This window comes from Balaenoptera borealis, assembly GCF_965194805.1.
Source record: "Balaenoptera borealis genome assembly, chromosome: 13".
Classification (NCBI taxonomy): Eukaryota; Metazoa; Chordata; class Mammalia; order Artiodactyla; family Balaenopteridae; genus Balaenoptera; species Balaenoptera borealis.
Genome location: NC_138870.1, coordinates 27,191,777 through 27,209,263, shown reverse-complemented (window position 1 = coordinate 27,209,263; position 17,487 = coordinate 27,191,777). Strand labels below are relative to the sequence as shown.

Below are 17,487 nucleotides of genomic sequence, written 5' to 3'. Positions count from 1 at the left end.
GTATATTTTTGCTGCCATCATTGAATGAAAATAAAGTGGGCTAATATATTCACCTTATATTTACTTGTTAATTTCTCTTTTTTCCAGAGAAGACAAATGCTTTTTTTTTTTGCCTGATAAATAAATGTTCTTTCTTCTTTCATGACACCTTATGTTTCCTCTTACGTATTCATGTGATTGCTCACATCTGACTAGATAAGACAATAACGATACATATTCTATAAAAAGAATGTATGTATATCATATGTTTGTGCAATTCTAGTGTTATGTTATCCTCAAAGCAACCTGACCCCCAAATTGGCAGTGTCAACTGTAGTTACCCATCAGATTCCCTGAATTAATAGGTTTATCTTCTCCACTGTATTTCTAAGTTTTTATAAAATTTCTTAACATTACAATCAGACTGTAAGCAAAACTCCACATTATAAATTAAGTCTTGAAACTGTTAGAAGCACTCTGATTTTATTTCTGCAGAAGAGACAAAAAAACTAAGCTGCTATTTAAAATACTGTAAATCATAGACATTATGGAAGCAGAAAAGAATTTTTAAATGTATTAAATTATTTTAATTTCAATTACATCTGCAATGATTTTCAGTAATTTCAACTCACACAGTTTTGTTAATCTCCTACAGTGGACATGCATTTCAGTTTCTATCATTATCTAGATGTGTTTCACAGTAATCACAGGCATCTAAGTTTAGGTTTTAGAAGGGCAATAAAGCAATTAGCACTAGAGTCTTTATGTTTACATTGAAAGGCAGGAAAACCCAACAGGACATCTGCCACTTTGATTGAATCGACTCAAATTTTAGTGATATCAGAGGATTTGTTTCAGCTTGATTACTTTATAAGCAAGTTCTTTACTTAGATTCCTGGATAATAAATATGTCAAGATATACCACAAAGAGCCAAGTGGTTTGCTTCAGAGTTTCCCTGTAATTAAAGCTGATTCCTTGCTTCAAGGACAACTACTTCTTAAATTTCATATATTTTATTTTCTAAATCCTATATTATTCTCTTTCCTTATCACTATTTATTCATCCATTACTAATCCAGAATTACGAAACTTCTTTATGCCATACACTGTAATGAAGCATTAGAACCTTGATCATTGTTTGTAAAAATGTGTCCAGCCTCACTTTTTTCACTGTGTATTCTATAAAAATGTCTAAATTACATTTTCCTTGATCATTTGAAAAACTTAGTTTGTTCATTTATATTTCCCATAGTTTCTTCTTTTTCTTGGGGCTCCAAAAGCTCCCGTTATGAATCTCTTTCAAAAAGTGGTCTCCAGGGCTTCCCTGGTGGCGCAGTGGTTGAGAGTCTGCCTGCCGATACAGGGTACACGGGTTCGAGCCCTGGTCTGGGAGGATCCCACATGCCGCGGAGCGACTAGGCCCGTGAGCCACAATTGCTGAGCCTGCGTGTCTGGAGCCTGTGCTCCGCAACAGGAGGGGCCGCGATAGTGGGAGGCCCGCGCATCGCGATGAGGAGTGGCCCCCGCTTGCCGCAACTGGGGAAAGCCCTCGCACAGAGACAAAGACCCAACACAGCCAAAAATAAATAATAAATAAATTAAAAAAAAAAAAAGTGGTCTCCAACTACATTAGTCAGAGATTTTTAGAAAGATGGTAAAAGGTTCCTTAGAAGTCATCTACGCAACTCCCTTGTTTTAAAGATAAGGGAACAGAGATACAATGAATTTAGGTGGCTTGCCCCAAATCTTAGAAATAGTTAATAGTAGAACTGGAAGTAAAAACCTAAATCACCTAATCCACAGTTTCTACTTCTTTCCCCAGTAGAGCAATTTCCTAAGCCTTTGGTGTCAAGTGGTTTCACTGTTAATAGAAAAGGGAAGGAAGTAGGAGAGCGACATCAAGCATCAGTAGTGAGATTGGTATAAACGACCTTTAGAGTCTTTTTCAGTCCTGAGAGTCTGTGTTTTGGTGAGTGGCAGAATAAGCCACCCCAAAATATGCCTCTTTGGCATAAAGATTATTTTAAGCTAATTTTTCTTGAGAAACAGCAGACACTGGAGGAGCTCTGAAAGCAGTAGAAGTTACCCTTTTGTAAGGAAAGTTTACATTTATAAAGGAAATCTCCATTTGTAAAGTGTCTCCCTCTCTGTACTAAGAAGGGAAGGGTGACTCTAAATCAGAATCATATTCAGTGAAGGCACTGACTTAAATCTGTATAGTGAATCTTACTGTTACCGAACCGAAATCAGGTCTCCTTGCTCCATGTGCAGCAAAGCCAATCTGCTGACACCGGGTTGTGGTGCAGGGTGCAAGCAAGGAGAAAGGACAGCTGATGCTCAAAAGACTGGAACTCCCTGATGGCTTTCAGTCAGGGGTTTTGAAGACAACGTTAGGGATGAGGGTCACAGGGTGTGCGATCAACTCGTGGACATTTTTCTGATTGGTTGGTGGTGAAATAACAGGGTGATGTTCTGGGAATCTTAATCATCAGTCTCCTGGTTCCAGCCAGTCTGGCTGGGGTCTGTGTGCTGGTGGTCAGCATGTAGTCAACATCCTTCACCTGGTGGGGTGGGGGGGGGGGCGGTCCTAGTTTCTGCAGAACAACTCAAAGATATGTCAGATTGTTATCTCTATCCCTTCAGGAGGAACTAGGCGTCCTGTGACTCTATTGTTCAAGCTATTATTACTTTTCTTGCTTGCCTGCTTTCTTTGTTTCTGCATTTTCTACTTCTCTAATCATTAACTGTTTGAGTCTGCTCTTTGGAACTTGGGGAAGGCCTAGGAGAGGAAAGCTTTTTCTGCAAACAGGAAGTGGGAGACATGGAGGGGCTTGTACCCAGGAGGGTCCTGCCTGGTTTCATTACCCTTGTTTACTATGCTTTTCCTGGTAACTTCCCATAACCGGTCTCCCAACAACCCCAAAATCTTTCTTTTGTCTTTAGCTGAAGATGGTATTTAAGGTGGTGGCTTGGGCCGTCTCAGGGAGTTTACTCATTTTTCCCGGGTATCTCCCATGTATACATGAAGTATACTTGTTGATAAACTTCTGTTTGTTTTTCTCTTGTTAATCTGTCTTTGGTCACAGGGGATCTCAGCCAAGAACTCAGAAGGGTAAAGAAAATTCTTTTTCCTCCTCCACAGTTTCTACAGAGTATTCTGGCAAGAGATCATGAAATACTTAGAGACCCCCCAGTTTCTCCCTACAGCGTAATAAACTTACAGGCATCGAATATTCCTACTACTGACTCACTGCTCTAAATACTCTATACTTTTTATGGGGAAAAGAAAAGCTGCCTGAGGAGAATTTGAGTAATGTAATACTGCCCTCTAGCATCCAGTTTTTAAAATTACATAAAAATATACTGTATGCTCACAACTAGAGGGAAAAATGTTTTTCTATTTATGTGCAATAATAAATTCCTACAGAAGAGTCACAAATATAGTCAGAAAACAAATATTTACATATCATATTTGATAATATATTCATAACTAGTAAAAATGCCAAAATAGTCTTAGAATCACCAGCTAAAGTGAAATCGGGAAGTACACGTTTCCAATTTTGTTCTTTTTCAAAACTGTGTTGGCTCTTCTGGGTCCCTTGAATTCCTATGTAAATATTAGGATCGTTTTGTCAATTTCTTTTTAAAAAGTTTGCTGGGATTTTGCTAGGGATTGCATTGAATCTGTAGATCAGTTTGGGGAGTACTGCCATCTTAATACTAAGTCTTCTGATCTATGAACATGGACATCTTTCCATTTATTAGATCTTCTTTGATTTCTTTCAACAATGTTTTGTAGTTTTCAGAGTATAAGCTTTTCACTTCTTTTGTTAAACGTATTCCTAAGTATTTTATTCTTTTTGATGGTAATGTGGATGAAATTATTTTCTTAATTTCATTTTGTAACGGAAACCAGGTTTGGCTGCTTGCCACTCATATGCCAGTAATTCAAGAGGCAAGTGTCAGTAGAAAAGAAAGGTGCTTTGGGACTTCCCTGGTGGCGCAGTGGTTAAGAATCCACCTGCCAATGCAGGGGACATGGGTTCGAGCCCTGGTTTGGGAAGATCCCACATGCCGCGGAGCAACTAAGCCCTTGCGCCACAACTACTGAGCCTGTGCTCTAGGGCCCGCGAGCCACAACTGCTGAAGCCCGTGCACCTAGAGCCTGTGCTCTGCAACAAAGAGAAGCCACCTCAATGAAAAGCCTGCACACCACAAGGAAGAGTAGCCCCCTCTCACCGCAACTAGAGAAAGCCCGCGTGCAGCAACGAAGACTCAACGCAGCCAAAAATAAATAATAGAAAAAATAAAAAGATATCACCATTAAAAAAAGAAAAGAAAAGCTGCTTTAATCAGAAAAGCCAGGGGAATTCCCTGGCAGTCCAGTGGTTAGGACTCTGTGCTTTCACTGCCAAGCACCCCGGTTCAATCCCTGCTCGGGGAACTAAGATTATGCAAGCCACACGGTGTGACCAAAAATAAGAAGAAGAAGAAGAAAGAAAAAGAAAAGCTGGCAATCTGGGGAGACGGTAAACTCGTGTCCAGAGGCCAACTCCAAAGATTCTGCTCAGCCATGAGAGTTTTTAATGGAAAAATGGGGGAAAGAATCTCATTGAATCATTGAGGCATGAGGTTGGGTTTTGCATCATTCTCCATTGAGTGCAGACTGGCTGACTCTTTCTTCAGAGAGAAGAAAACCTTGCCTGCGTGGTCTGCCTGCAGGATTGCTAAGGGAGCTGTTGGGGGTAGAAAGCAAGTCATTTTTTTAACTGCTTAATTCTTCATTCTTACTTCTTTTTATCTAGGAAAAGAATCAACAGGTTAGACAAGGCATGGTGTGCATTCAGGAGAGCATAAGTCAGGAGTTAGTTTCAATTGCTTAGTGATCTCATTCCTATAATTAGGTTCTTTTAAGGTTAGAGGGGAACACAAATGGGCAAACAGGAAAAGGGCAAAGAGCTGCTTTTAATTTTTGGATTGTTCATTGTGTAGAAATAAATTGATTTTTGTATATTGATCTTGTGCCCTGCAACCTTGCTGAACTCATTTATTAGTTCTAATTTTTAGTGGATTCCTTAGTACCATATTACCTAACTACAAATAGTTTTACTTTTTCCTTTCCAACATGAATTCCTTTTCTTTTTCTTCCCTAATTTCCATGGCTGGAACCTCCAGTGCAGTGTTGCATAGAAGTGGCAAAAGGAGAAATCCTTATCTTTGTTCCTGATCTTAGGGGGAAAATATTTAGTCTCTCACCATTAAGGATGATGTTAGTGGTGGGTTTTTCATAGTTGCCCTTTATCAGGTTGAGGAAGTTCCTTTCTGTTTCTGGTTTGTTGAATGTTTTTATCATGAATGTCGGATTTTATCAAATGCCTTTTCTGTGTCTATTGAAATGATTATGTGGTTTTTGTCCTTTATTCTATTAATATGGGTGCCACAGGCAGAAAAATGCCCCCACTCAAAGATGTCCATGTTCTAATGCTCAGAACCTACAAGTATATTGACCTTAAAATAGGGAGATTATCCTGGATTACCCAGGTGGGCCCAATGTAATCATAAGGGTCTTTAAAAGTAGAAGAGGGAGACAGAAGAAGGAGAACCATAGAGATGGCAGCATAAGAAAGACTTTGTCCAATGTTGCTCACTTTGAATATGGAGGAATACAAGGAATGTGGTGGCCTTTAGAAGCTGGAAGAGTCAGGGAGGTGGATTCTCCCCTAGAGCCTCCAAAAAGAATGCTAACCTCCTAATACCTGCTTTTAGCCCAGTAAGACCCATTTTGAAATTCTGACTTTCAAAACTGTACAATAATAAATTTGTGTTGTTTTAAGCCATTAAGGTTGTGATTATTTGTTACAGCAGCAAGAGGAAACAAATACAGTGTACTACATTAATTAATTTCCAGATGTTTAACCTTGCATTCCTGGGATAAATCCCAGTTGATCATGGCATATAACCCTTTCTGTGTTGCTAGATTTGGTTTGCTTGTGTTTTATTGAGGATTTTTGAGTACATATTCATAAGAAATATTGGTCTGTTGTTTTCTGTGTATGTGATGTTTTTGTCTGGCTTTGGTGTCAAGGTAATACTGTCCTCATAGAATAAGTTGGAAAGTGTTCCTCCCTCTTCTATTAGTATAACCACTACAGCTTTGTTACAGTTGCTGTCTGCATGATATATCTTTATCCATCCTTTTACTTTCAACCTATTTGAAACCTGTCCTTAATCTAGATCTCCTGTAATAACAGACTTCCTCTATAATAACTGATATTTTTTATGACAATGAAAACTGCATTTGTTATATTTTTAGCTGCTTTTAAAAAATTTAGCTGCTGAAGTAAACCTTTGTTTTCACAACTATAACTTCTTGTTTCCAAACACTCTCTAGTTCTCTTTCTTGCACTAAATCTTTAATGTTTTGGCTTATTTTTGTTTTACTTAAAATAAAACTTAGTAACCATATGTTGGGCCTGCTTTTTTTCCTAGTGGTCTACGAAATCTTTAAGTCTGAGAACGACTAAACTAAGAAATTTCCCAAGACTAGGTTAGAGATATGTTATACATACAACATAGGTTGTATCTATGGAACAAGTTTATTAAACTCCTGAATAATTTTTAAAGTAATAAAATTTTAGCAGTGTTTTTGCATTAAAGCATTAAAAGCATTAAAAGATATTGTAAAACTGACTTTGCAAAAGATATGTAAACCATATTAAAATCACTGCTATATATTGTGAATAATTGAAAACCATCTAAATGTCCAGTCATACAGATTGGTTAAATTACAAGGAATTCATGTAATAGTTATCTATTTAAAATCATGTTTTATAAATATTATATGACATGGAAAAATGTTCAACTACAGGTTAAGTTGTCCTGTTCTAGTAACTACTCTGTCCCCTAACCTTTATGGGCATGTTGCATACCTGTTGGCTTTCTTTAATCATGCTTGCTTTAATCACTCCTTTATAGTTAAAACCTGTTCAAGCACCCTAGTTTAGTGTGTCATCTACTTCCTGCCAGGACCCTGAGAAACTTTAACCCTATTACTCTCTGGTTGGTGAAATTAAGATGAAATTACAGAGAAAACAGTAAATACCTGTTTTTTAGAAGTATTACTATGATATGTTTACTGCAGCTAATAATAGTGATGGTTACCACTAATTAAATGTATTTTTAGCTTATAGTATGCTTTATATATCATCTCATTTAATCCTTTAAATAACCCTATGAGATATAATAGTTATCATCATCCCCAGTTTATACATGAGGACACATTCAAGATCTTTGATTACTATGAATTAATATATTGTCATTGTTTTCTTTTGTAGATCATTCACGAGAAGTCTTGGAGCAATTGGTAGGCCCAAACAAACTAAAGCAAGTGACGTGGACTGTATATTGATGCTTACTGAAGCTTATCAAAGCTATGATCTTCATACTACTTTCCCAGGAAACAATGATCTAGAGATTGGCTTTCCAATAATATGATTTATGCTTTGAAGTTAACCAGGCTCTTAAACATTTTAATAGTGCTATTATTTCTAAGTTTGTTTGAGGAGTGATTGTTCTTGAAATGGCAATCCTAGCATGCCCTCTGATGTATTTGGGGAGGGTATTGTGTTTGTTTCCTTAATAGCAAAGTTTTAAATTACCTGTTTGCCTGGAAATTTCCTTCTCCTACCTAGATATTTGAGCTGCTGTAAGAGAGATTTACCAATATGGATAAACATTAGGAGAATTCTAAGTAAAGATATTTCTAAAAGCATAATTACCTTCCTAGCTATTTTTTGGCTGCTACCTTCCAAATTATTTAAATGTCCACTGGCCAAAAAGCAAAGCTGAACATCAGGCCTGTAACTTCTTCACAGAATTTATTATTTCAATGAAACAAAGAAATATAATAGTTTAATGTCATAATCCAGGACATCATATACCTTAGCCATTCAGCATATGAATGTTACTGAGTATGGCTACTTTTCCCAAATACATGCTATTCATCTACAAACTTTCATCCTTAAAAACTGCAGTCAAGAATGCGTAAGAATGAGTAAACACGAAATGTCATCACGGAAGTTGTATTCTGAAGCTCTACTGGTTTCACATTGTGAAATAAACACACAGGTCTTAGTTTTCAAATGAAATGTATTACTCTCTATAATCACAAAATTCTCTGAAGTGTACTGTGCTTAAACTACCCCAAAATTCAGCATATTCCCTGTGCCATGAGCCTGTCTCAGTGGGACTTCCTTAAAGATTTCCTATTTTTACTGTGATGTAGTGAATAACAGGGTAAGTGTGGTATGGTAGATTTCTTGTATATGTTTAGAGGGAAGGGTTTACATATTCAACTCTACTTCTTGTCCTTACTATTAACTACTTTATAAATGTGATATGTTTATAGCGTAGATACATATATTGCCACTGCAAAGGTGGTACATATGTATATATGTGTAAAATGGGTAAGGCCTGTTCCATCTATGAAATTTTTCTAAAGACAAATTCAGTAAGATTTAATATTGAACACCTAACCAAGTCAGTAGCTTTTTCTGCTTTTGGGAAAACTAGTTTCAAGATCTAAGGTATCAGATTTTTAGAGTCTGTAAAGGATTTATCATCCTAAAGCAGTTGGCAGCTTGATCTTTTTTTTCATACTGCTAGTTATCTTAGCTGTTTCTCAGCACTCTGTTTAAAATTTGGGTCTCCCGTCTCTATCCTGCCTATCCCTGTCACCCTTACCTGTCACTCTAAACTCTGTTTTTCCCCTTTCCATCTGTCACCATCTGACATCTGTTTTATTTTTTATTTATTATCTGTCTCCCCACCCTAGTATATAAGCTTCATGAAGACAGAAATTATTTCTCTTTTTTTCACTGCTGTACCTCCAATGCCTAGAACAGTGTCTGGTACATAATAAGCACCCAAATATTTGTTGACTTAATAGACAAGAAAATAAATAAAAGTAATACCCATACTTCGAGTTTCTGGTCTGTGACATGTACAGAGATTGGAAGTCATCACTCCTGTCCTCACAAGATAAAAGCTGAACAAACTGAAAATCATGAAGCAGTACAGTGTTTGTTATTTCAAAGTGGACTTGTATTAGTTGTAAATATACACTGCAAACTCTAGGGCAACTGCTAAAAAAATTTTTTTAATAAATATAACTGACATCCTAAGGGAGGAGAGAAGATGGAATCACATAAAATCCTCAATTAAAACCAGAAAAGGGGGAATTCCCTGGTGGTCCAGTGGTTAAGGACTCTGTGCTCGCACCACCGAGGGCCCGGGGGTTTGATTCCTAGTCAGGGAACTAAGATCCCACAAGCCGTGAGATGCAGCACACACAAAAAAGATAAAACCAGAAAAGGCAGAAAAAGTAGAACACAAAAAAGAAACAAAGAACAAAGGCAACAGTTATAAATATGGTAGAAATTAATCCAACTATATCAATAATCTCTTTAAACGTGAACAGTCTTAATACAAACGTTTGTTATGCTATGAAGTCATTTCAAGGATCACTGTTACATATATGGGCGATTTAAAAATATTTTAAGTAATATTTGGATGTCTCAAAGACCTTCTTGTACCTTCCTCATAAATAATCAAGAAAGGATAACAGAAACAGTGTTGTAGATATTTATTTTTTAATTTATTTATTTATTTATTTATTTTTGGCTGTGTTGGGTCTTAGTTGCGGCGCTCAGGCTTTTCATTGTGGCGCTTGGGCTTCTCTCTTGTTGTGATGCGTGGGCTTAGTTGCCCTGCGGCATATGGCATCATAGTTCCCCAACCAGGGATTGGAAGGCAGATTGTCAACCACTGGACCACCGGGGAAGTCCCGTGTAGATATTTAAAATTAAATCTACTCTTCGCCTCTTCAAGCTGATTTCCAACAGTGCTCCAGAGTATAATTTCCTTTAATTTTCTTTCTTATCTTGCTGAGAAGGACAATACCCAGAAGACTATCCTGAATTTTCAAGGAATATGTCAACAAAACTCTTTCCTCTCAAATGCCACCCAGTGCCACTGTAGCCTATAATTTCCATTAATTTTAACCAATGCTGAATCAAAATTTTGAGTTTATAATTAAGCCCCAGTAGACCAATGGAAATTGGATACAACAAGAGTTGATTCATTGGGTTGTAATAAACTCTGACTTCCAGAGTTCAAGAATCACAAGATCCTCTGTGACCCAGCTCCAAAACTCCCACCTAATGATACCGTTTTCCTCCCTAAGCAACAACCTGCCCTTAAATGCTTTCTCTACATTTCTTTTGAAAGACTATAGCTCTGATCATGTCTCCCTGGTATCCTAATCCCACTGGCATGTGTGTATTATTAGAAAGCATATAATGCAAGTGTCATAAACAATTCCTAAGCAGTATATGAGAACACGAGAGTACAGCTGACCCTTGAACAACACGGGTTTGAACTGCACTTATATGTGTTTTTTGTTTGGTTTGTTTCAATAAATACTACAGTACTACGCGATCCATCCCCAGATGCAGAAACTTGGATGTGGACTGTAAAGTTATACATAGATTTTCAACTCCAGGGGGTGGGTGGGGTAGTCAGCACCCCTAACGCCCATGTTGTACAAGGGTCAACGGTACAATCGCAAGGCTGCGTTTTATACCTGTAACATATATCGTGGTCACGTTTTGTTTTAAATTGGAGAATAAGAAATATAGTACGTATAATCGGTACAAAATTACACGACCCAAAAGTAAGAACTAGGTCTCCCTACCACCCTCATCCACCAGCCATCTGGTACCCTCTCAGAAGACAACCACTGTTACCAGTTTCTTACTTATCTTTCCAGGGATATTCTATATCTACTACAAGTAAATATGTATTCTTTACATATACATTCACATGTAGGTATATACATGCATCTTTTTTACATAAATAGTGTATACTATACACATTCTTCTTCACATTGTTTTTCATTTATGTCCTAATGTTCTTATTGACATATAAGATCCTGACAAGCTGGGGCATGTAGTGGTGGCATAACCAATTTCTAGCTGACCTTAGTAAACCATAAAGAGGCATCATAAGGTATCACAGTACTGAGTATGTAGGAAATTATAAAATCTTTATCTGTGTTTCTTAATTGATGCCCTATTATATACTTATCCTATATTATACATTTTATACTTTCAGTTATTATAATAACCCTTTGAGGTGCAGTTTATTAAATTTTATTACTATTTTATAGGTGAAGAAATGAAAGCCCAGAGAGCTTAAGTAGCCCAAAATCCCAACTAGAAAGTGACAGAGTGGCCTCACTCCGAAGCCCATGTACAGTAAGTCCCCTACATATGAACGAGTTCCATTACGAGAGTGGGTTCATAAGTCCAACAAAGTTAGCCTAGGTACCCAACTAACACAATCAACTATATAGTACTCTACTGTAATAGGCTTATAATACTTTTCACACAAATAATCATAAAAAAACACAAAAAATAAAACATTTTTAATCTTACAGTAGAGTACCTTGAAAAGTACGGTAGTACAGCACAACAGCTGGCATACAGGGGCACTGTAACATCTTTGAAAGTTCACAACTTGAAGGTTCGTATGTAGGGGACTTACTGTATTCTGTACCATACCAACTGCATCTCTGATCTTAACAGATAATTTTTTAAAATATAGTGTTCTTCTGTAATTTTTATTTTGTTTAATTCAAAGATACATCATAGTTGTCCTCAACTATAGAAAGAGACTGTGCTAAAATATCTAATTCCTCTCAGCTACTTAAACTACATGTGGATATTGCCTTCTATAATTATATTCTAGCAGTAAAACTAGAAAAAAAATTTCAGATAGAGATTTCTATATTTGGCTTACTGCAGAACAAGTTACATGACAAAGGGTGACAAAACTTTAACCTTCATATTTTGGAAACAAGATTTTCCATTTAACACGAGTTGCCTTCTTTGAACTGGACAGTCTTATAGGGTTAAACACAAACATAGCTATATCCATATCGGAGGTACTTCAACAGCTCAAGGCTGAAAATCCCACACCGTGCTTGTTGTCAGTCCATTGTTCTCCTGCCTAGTAGGCTCTGGAAGTGAATATTCTGCTACTTTGTGCAGTTGATGCTGAATGCTATGTCCACTGAACTGGGGTCGCCCAGGGTCACCAATAAGTACTCGAGTTCTGTAGACCCAAAAGCAATTTTTCAGCCATTGATGTAGACTGTCTGCAAGGTCTTCATCATAAAACATATCTCCAAGCACAACAAGGTCCCACTTATCTTGTTCCAAATCCAGTATGTTTTTGGTTAAAATGGGAAAAGGATTCTGTTGGTTCAACTCACAGTTTAGTGTAATAGCCATTCCTGCAACTTTAAAAAAGCACATAGTGAATTGGTATATGCTAGGTTGTTTTAATTCCCTATTAATTAATTTAAATAATCTAGAAAATCTCCAACAATGTTTTTTTTCCCTTTCTGTTGAAAGTTGTTTTTTAGGTAAAGAAGCCTAAAGTATATGCCAATATAAGCTATTTCCTGCAATTCTCAAATATATGAATATCCTGAAAATAAAACAATACCAAACACCTGGAAATGTTGAGGTTTTAAGGAACATTTGCTGATCTACAAGCCTTGTGCTTGAGCAGGATGACAAGTTGGAACTGAGACCCCATATACAATAAGGCTCCTCAAGGGCTAGATCCTCAGTGAAAGGGAAGACTAGAAGAAAATCAGATAAAATTAAAACTTACCTGTCTCAACTTGGGTTCGAATGGAATAAAATCTCCCTCAAAGACACAGGCCTATCTTCACTTGGGTTTTGGTCAAATAAACACTACCTACATATTTCAGGAAATCCCTAGCCCAGCAATGACCAACAGTAAGTGCTCCCAGGTTGGTATCACTTTGGTATATCTGCCAGACACAAATGGAAGTCCTCCTGTGAAAAATGCACCATCAACTCAGGCCTCACAGGATTCCCACAGATAATGTCCCACTGAGTAAGTTCACAATATCAGATTATAAGATTCACATGGAAATGGGCTAGGCTATGATGGGTTGAGGCATCTGTAGATATTTATCCTGGAAGAAAAAAAGATGAGCTTCAAATATTTTAAAATGTGAAATTCTTACTAGGGTCTATGTCATTGGCCAAGATCCTTAAAGCTCCACTCATCTTAGCAGCGATAGCTGTAGCTCCACATCCACTCCCAATATCTAACACAGATTTTCCTCTGACAACGTCAGGATTATCCAAAAGATACCTAAATTAGAAAGAAAAGGGAAAACATTAAGATAGGAGAAGGTCAATAAGAGGTGTACCAAAATTTTCCTTTGGATTGACTGGACAAAGAAATGGTGAAACTTAGAAGAATTTGGTCCAACATTGGCAAGTTTGGCCTGACTAGAATGAGATAAAATGTCAATCTTAAAAGCTGGGCAGAGGTGGCAGAGAGAGGACCTAGTCATTTTCTTTCTCTTTAGCAGGTGTGAAGAGCAGTTCCATACAACTGACTAATCGTGCTCTTCAAGTCAACTTTTTAGAAGTACTGAGCACTTACTATGACCCAGAAACTACTAAGCACCAAAAACATAGACTGACAAAACACTGCTAAAATCAGGACTCAGTAAGCTAGATGCAAAATTCACAGTCTCCTCTTCATTGTTCAACAGAGAATGGTTTTACCTACTGCTTGAACTGTTTTATAATGACCTCTCTGGTAAGGTACGATCAAAGTCCAGTTCAACCAAAGAATTTGGACCTGGGCTAAGTAGTTACCAAGCAAGTGAAGATGAATGGGAAAACACTGAAATAATAAATGTCAACTGACACTTGACCTTAGTATTGTAATAATAAAGAAGAGCAGAGGGAATTCCCTGGCGGTCCAGTGGATAGCATTCCACGCTTTCACTGCTGAGGGCCTATCAGGGAACTAAGATCCGGCAAGCCAAAAAAAGACTAAGGAACTATGGCAAGGCAGGGATGTAGTACCCTGTCTAAAGGGACAGCTGTTACCCATCTTGAGCTAATTGTTGCCCCATAGAAATGGGGTGTTATCAGAGATTTAAATCCAGTGTTATCAGATATTCTTTTTTTTTTTTTGGCCTTGCCTCGTGACTTGTGCGGTCTTAGTTCCCCGACCAGGGATTGAACTCAGGCCAGGCAGTGAAAGCGCCAAGTCCTAACCCCTGGACCACCTGGGAATTCCCCAGAGATTCTTTCTTTTTCAAATCAAAATAAATTTTTACATGCAATCCCTCAAGTTTTAAATGTTAGCAACTGATTTTTTTTTTAAGTTTACAAGTAAAGGCCAAAGAAAACACATCTGTGGATCACCTATTTGTGACCTCTGATTCAGACAGTCTCTTAAGGAATTTAATTGCACTTATATTTGGAGTTGATAAAAACTTGTATAGATATCACTTAAAATGTATTTTTTTAAATGATGTAAGTAAATAAAGCTTGAAAATTTGGCAACACAACAGCCAGAATATTGGACTTGTTAGATATTAGAAAGCTTTCCAGAACTTAGGATTCTCCAGAAAGCTCTATGTTTGCATTTATTTATTTTGCATTTAAAACTATATACAACCTGAATTCTGCTAGACCATACCATTCCTGTGAAAGAGAAGTCCTTATCCTTTTCCCTTCAGTTTTGTAACCTCAAGGTATAAAAAGATTAAATCATTTGCCAGTCTAAGAGCAAAGACTAGATTAAAATGCTGTTAAGTTCTTGCCTTTGTTTCAGCGGCTGTTTTAATAAAAAGCACTGTGTGAATGTGTGAGAAAATGTCCTAAAGAAGACCTTTGCAGTATGGGGAGTTGGAAAGGGGGAACCTTAAAAATGCAGAGGCAGTGCCGCAACTAAGAGCCCGCATGCCACAACTAAGACCCAACACAGACAAATAAAGAAATAAATAAATATTTTTTAAAAAATCATTTTAATGCACGTGCAACTCCAGAGTTCACCTGAGTAATGTCCCAATCACTCACATCCCTCGTTCTTTGGGAGCTTGGGAAGAGGCAATGATGGAGGAAGTGTGAGGTTTAAGGAGCAACATTTACAGGATTAAACCAGGCGACCTGAAGGACTGAGGCTTTAAGCTCCACTGAGGAACTCTGCACCGGCCATGCATCATATCATGAACCATGAACCTGAGAACAGTGTGAGATTTCTGGATCATTACCAGCTATCTAGGGTCTTGACAGCTGACTTAGGATTTCTCTTGGGGAGAGAGCTATATATCGGGAAACACCTTGATCAGCTTGGAGCAGAAGGTAAAGCTATGCAACAAAGCAACCCAACACTATTCCTAAACTGCTCTAAATTAAGAAAAGAATTTGGGGTTTTACTCTGTTTTTTTGTGAGGAGCAGGGAGAATGAGGAGTTGGAAGGGGCTGAAAAGAGTAAGGATATGAGGAGCCCTAAAGGCTCCCGCTTCACTTACGGCCATACCTAGACAAGGCTTGGCCTCCTGGCCAGTAGATTGCCCAGTAAGGATCACTGTGGGGCCACAGGTCAGCTCTCTCCCACCAGAACTTGCATCTGGGGGTCAAAAGCCGCAACTGGATTTCAGGGGTGAGGCTACCACGGCTGGTGACTTCAGTGTTCTCCTCCAGGAAAGCTTTCATCTCAGGGTCCAAAAAGCTTCCAGTTCCCCTCCAGGGGCAGTGGCCCCAGGGAAGCAAGGGAAAACCACCGCTTCTCACAGCCTTCCGAAGGACACTACAGCGGTTCATGGCAAATGATGTAAACGCTCTCCAACCTGGGCGCAAGGCCATAGGTCCCAAAGCACAGGTTTGTTGGTGCTTCTCTTGATAACAGCTGCTCCTCCTGGGGAAAGAATAAGGGTCTGGCTGCCAAACTGATCTCAACTGGAATCTCTGGACCTCTAAAAACATAAATGATACTGAAAACTCCAAGGCTCACCAACACTTCCAAATCCTATTGCATAGTAAGAAAATGTTAGTGTTAGCTCTGTAGCAGATGATGCACAAGTGCAAGTTCATTTTAGGTGAAAGCGTTGGTGCATTAATTTAGGAAAATCCAATCTTCTAAAAGATGCCTTTCCACAACAGAACCCTTTTTAATAACTTATAACAACAAATACACAAGCATCTGATTTTCAGAGAATCCTCAGGAACACGCCTTTTATATAAAATAAAGTATACCTTTAAAGTTCTTTCATTCATTTAATAAATCACTTCCCTTTAAGCAGGCACTGTGCTTAGCAACTGTGAACAAAATAAAGTCCCCACCTTCAGGAAGCTTAGATTCTAGTGATGGAATAGAGCAATTATCAGGGCAAACACAGTTCTTGCCTTTATGAAGTCTAGCCAAGATTGTGCAGATTACCAAATTGTAACTGTGGTTAGAGATATACAAATTATACTGACTGGCTCAATAAAGATAGTCCTAGCATAAAACATCAATGTAATCAAGATTCAGGTGTTTTCCTAAAAACAAACAAAAACAAAACAAAACAAACAAAAAACTATGGATTTAATTGTAATAAAAGAATATCAACTCCCAAATCTCTTTCTGTAAATACCTCTGATGAGTCATCTTTACCAAACCTGGACTTAATAGAAAGACACCTTGATAAAAATAAGAATGAGGAAGAGCAGTTTAAGCATGAATTATACACCCAGTTGTTTGGGACCTCTGATCTGTTCTGCATAAATATATAAATAGTCTTATGTCCACCCAAGTATTTAGAGTAGGGGCCCCAAACTCAAGTGCCTACCCAGGGCCAGACTGGTGATAAATGTGTGATGCAGGCTGGTTGTTAGATCACAGAAGGGCTGTGGCAAACTGGAAACTACTTCAAAACAGTCCAAAGGAGGCAGCCAGGGGACACGTGGCCAGATCTTTCAATTTCTCAAAACAATCCAGCTATTTACCCATAAACTCCCACTTTTAAACGTGGGCAATTAGTTAAAATACCAAGACACGAGGAGGGGCAAAATGTCTGTCTGTGAACCAAGGATAGACCTTAAGTGGGTGTGCCAGCCCACGTTTATCCCTTTTAATTTCAGGGTCTCTAACAACCTGACCTCATTGGACTAATTGTGTAGGGAAGGATTGGGTCAGCCCTTGAATCGCACGAGCCTAAGGTTTGAAAAGAAAGCAGAGCAAATACAAGGTGATTGATTTTCGACACCCTGTCATGCAGACCGATGATGCCCCGCCCACGCCAGCCCCAATGAAGCATCCGTTATGAATATATGATTATGCGGTGGACACTTGGTACATGGATTAACTGGTAAGGAAAGAAAACAGGTTTAAAGGGGCAAGTTCCAAAGTGTTAGCACGTAACTTCCCTCGAAGGAGGACGGGAGTCAGTCTTAAAGGGGCAGGCACAGTCCTCCTTTTCTCCTTACCTGGCTGTGCTAACACCGTCCTGGGAAGCTAAGCACAGGGCAGGTCGGTCACTCGCCTTTGCGCCTCTTTTAGCGCCTTCTTTACAACTGCACGCTGGGTCCCACCTCCCACCCCAGAGCCGGCCCCCAACAC

General features: G+C 38.4%; 2 protein-coding genes across 10 annotated transcripts in view; one reads left to right on the top strand and one right to left on the bottom strand.

Moving 5' to 3' along the window:
- The window catches only part of AMN1 (antagonist of mitotic exit network 1 homolog), a 62,468-nt gene extending 53,514 nt beyond the window's left edge, over positions 1-8,954 (top strand). For all 7 annotated transcript variants that reach the window (XM_082352281.1, XM_082352282.1, XM_082352276.1 and 4 more), the window contains one exon: positions 7,314-8,954. In XM_082352281.1, the coding sequence (XP_082208407.1) occupies positions 7,314-7,387 (74 nt within the window). In that variant the 3' untranslated portion in view covers positions 7,388-8,954. The remainder of the gene's footprint in view (positions 1-7,313) is intronic.
- A 2,495-nt stretch (positions 8,955-11,449) lies between these two features.
- On the bottom strand, positions 11,450-17,467 carry ETFBKMT (electron transfer flavoprotein subunit beta lysine methyltransferase). Of its 3 annotated transcripts, XM_082352274.1 has the most exons (4): positions 17,355-17,467; positions 15,427-15,804; positions 13,103-13,233; positions 11,450-12,340 (listed from the first exon to the last, which is right to left on the bottom strand). In XM_082352274.1, exons 2-4 carry the CDS (start codon positions 15,750-15,752, stop codon positions 11,997-11,999), a joined length of 801 nt encoding a protein of 266 aa, XP_082208400.1. In that variant the 5' UTR covers positions 15,753-15,804; positions 17,355-17,467; the 3' UTR covers positions 11,450-11,996. The 3 variants fall into 3 exon arrangements, 2 of the variants coding, with proteins under 2 accessions (XP_082208400.1, XP_082208401.1); XM_082352275.1 differs by lacking the exon at positions 15,427-15,804 and having other exon boundaries at positions 17,355-17,459; XR_014233668.1 differs by lacking the exon at positions 17,355-17,467 and having other exon boundaries at positions 12,229-12,340; positions 12,721-15,541.
- Positions 17,468-17,487: the final 20 nt, after the last annotated feature.

Bases quoted from the DNA above. Each gene is read 5' to 3' on its own strand.
- ETFBKMT (XM_082352274.1), bottom strand. From the start codon at position 15,752: ATGGCCTTGCGCCCAGGTTGGAGAGCGTTTACATCATTTGCCATGAAC. The intron at 13,234-15,426 runs GTATGGCCGTAA...TTTCTAATTTAG, and splicing joins GGAGGCCAAGCCTTGTCTAG to GTATCTTTTGGATAATCCTG. The intron at 12,341-13,102 runs GTAAGAATTTCA...GCTTTTTTAAAG, and splicing joins GGCCAATGACATAGACCCTA to TTGCAGGAATGGCTATTACA.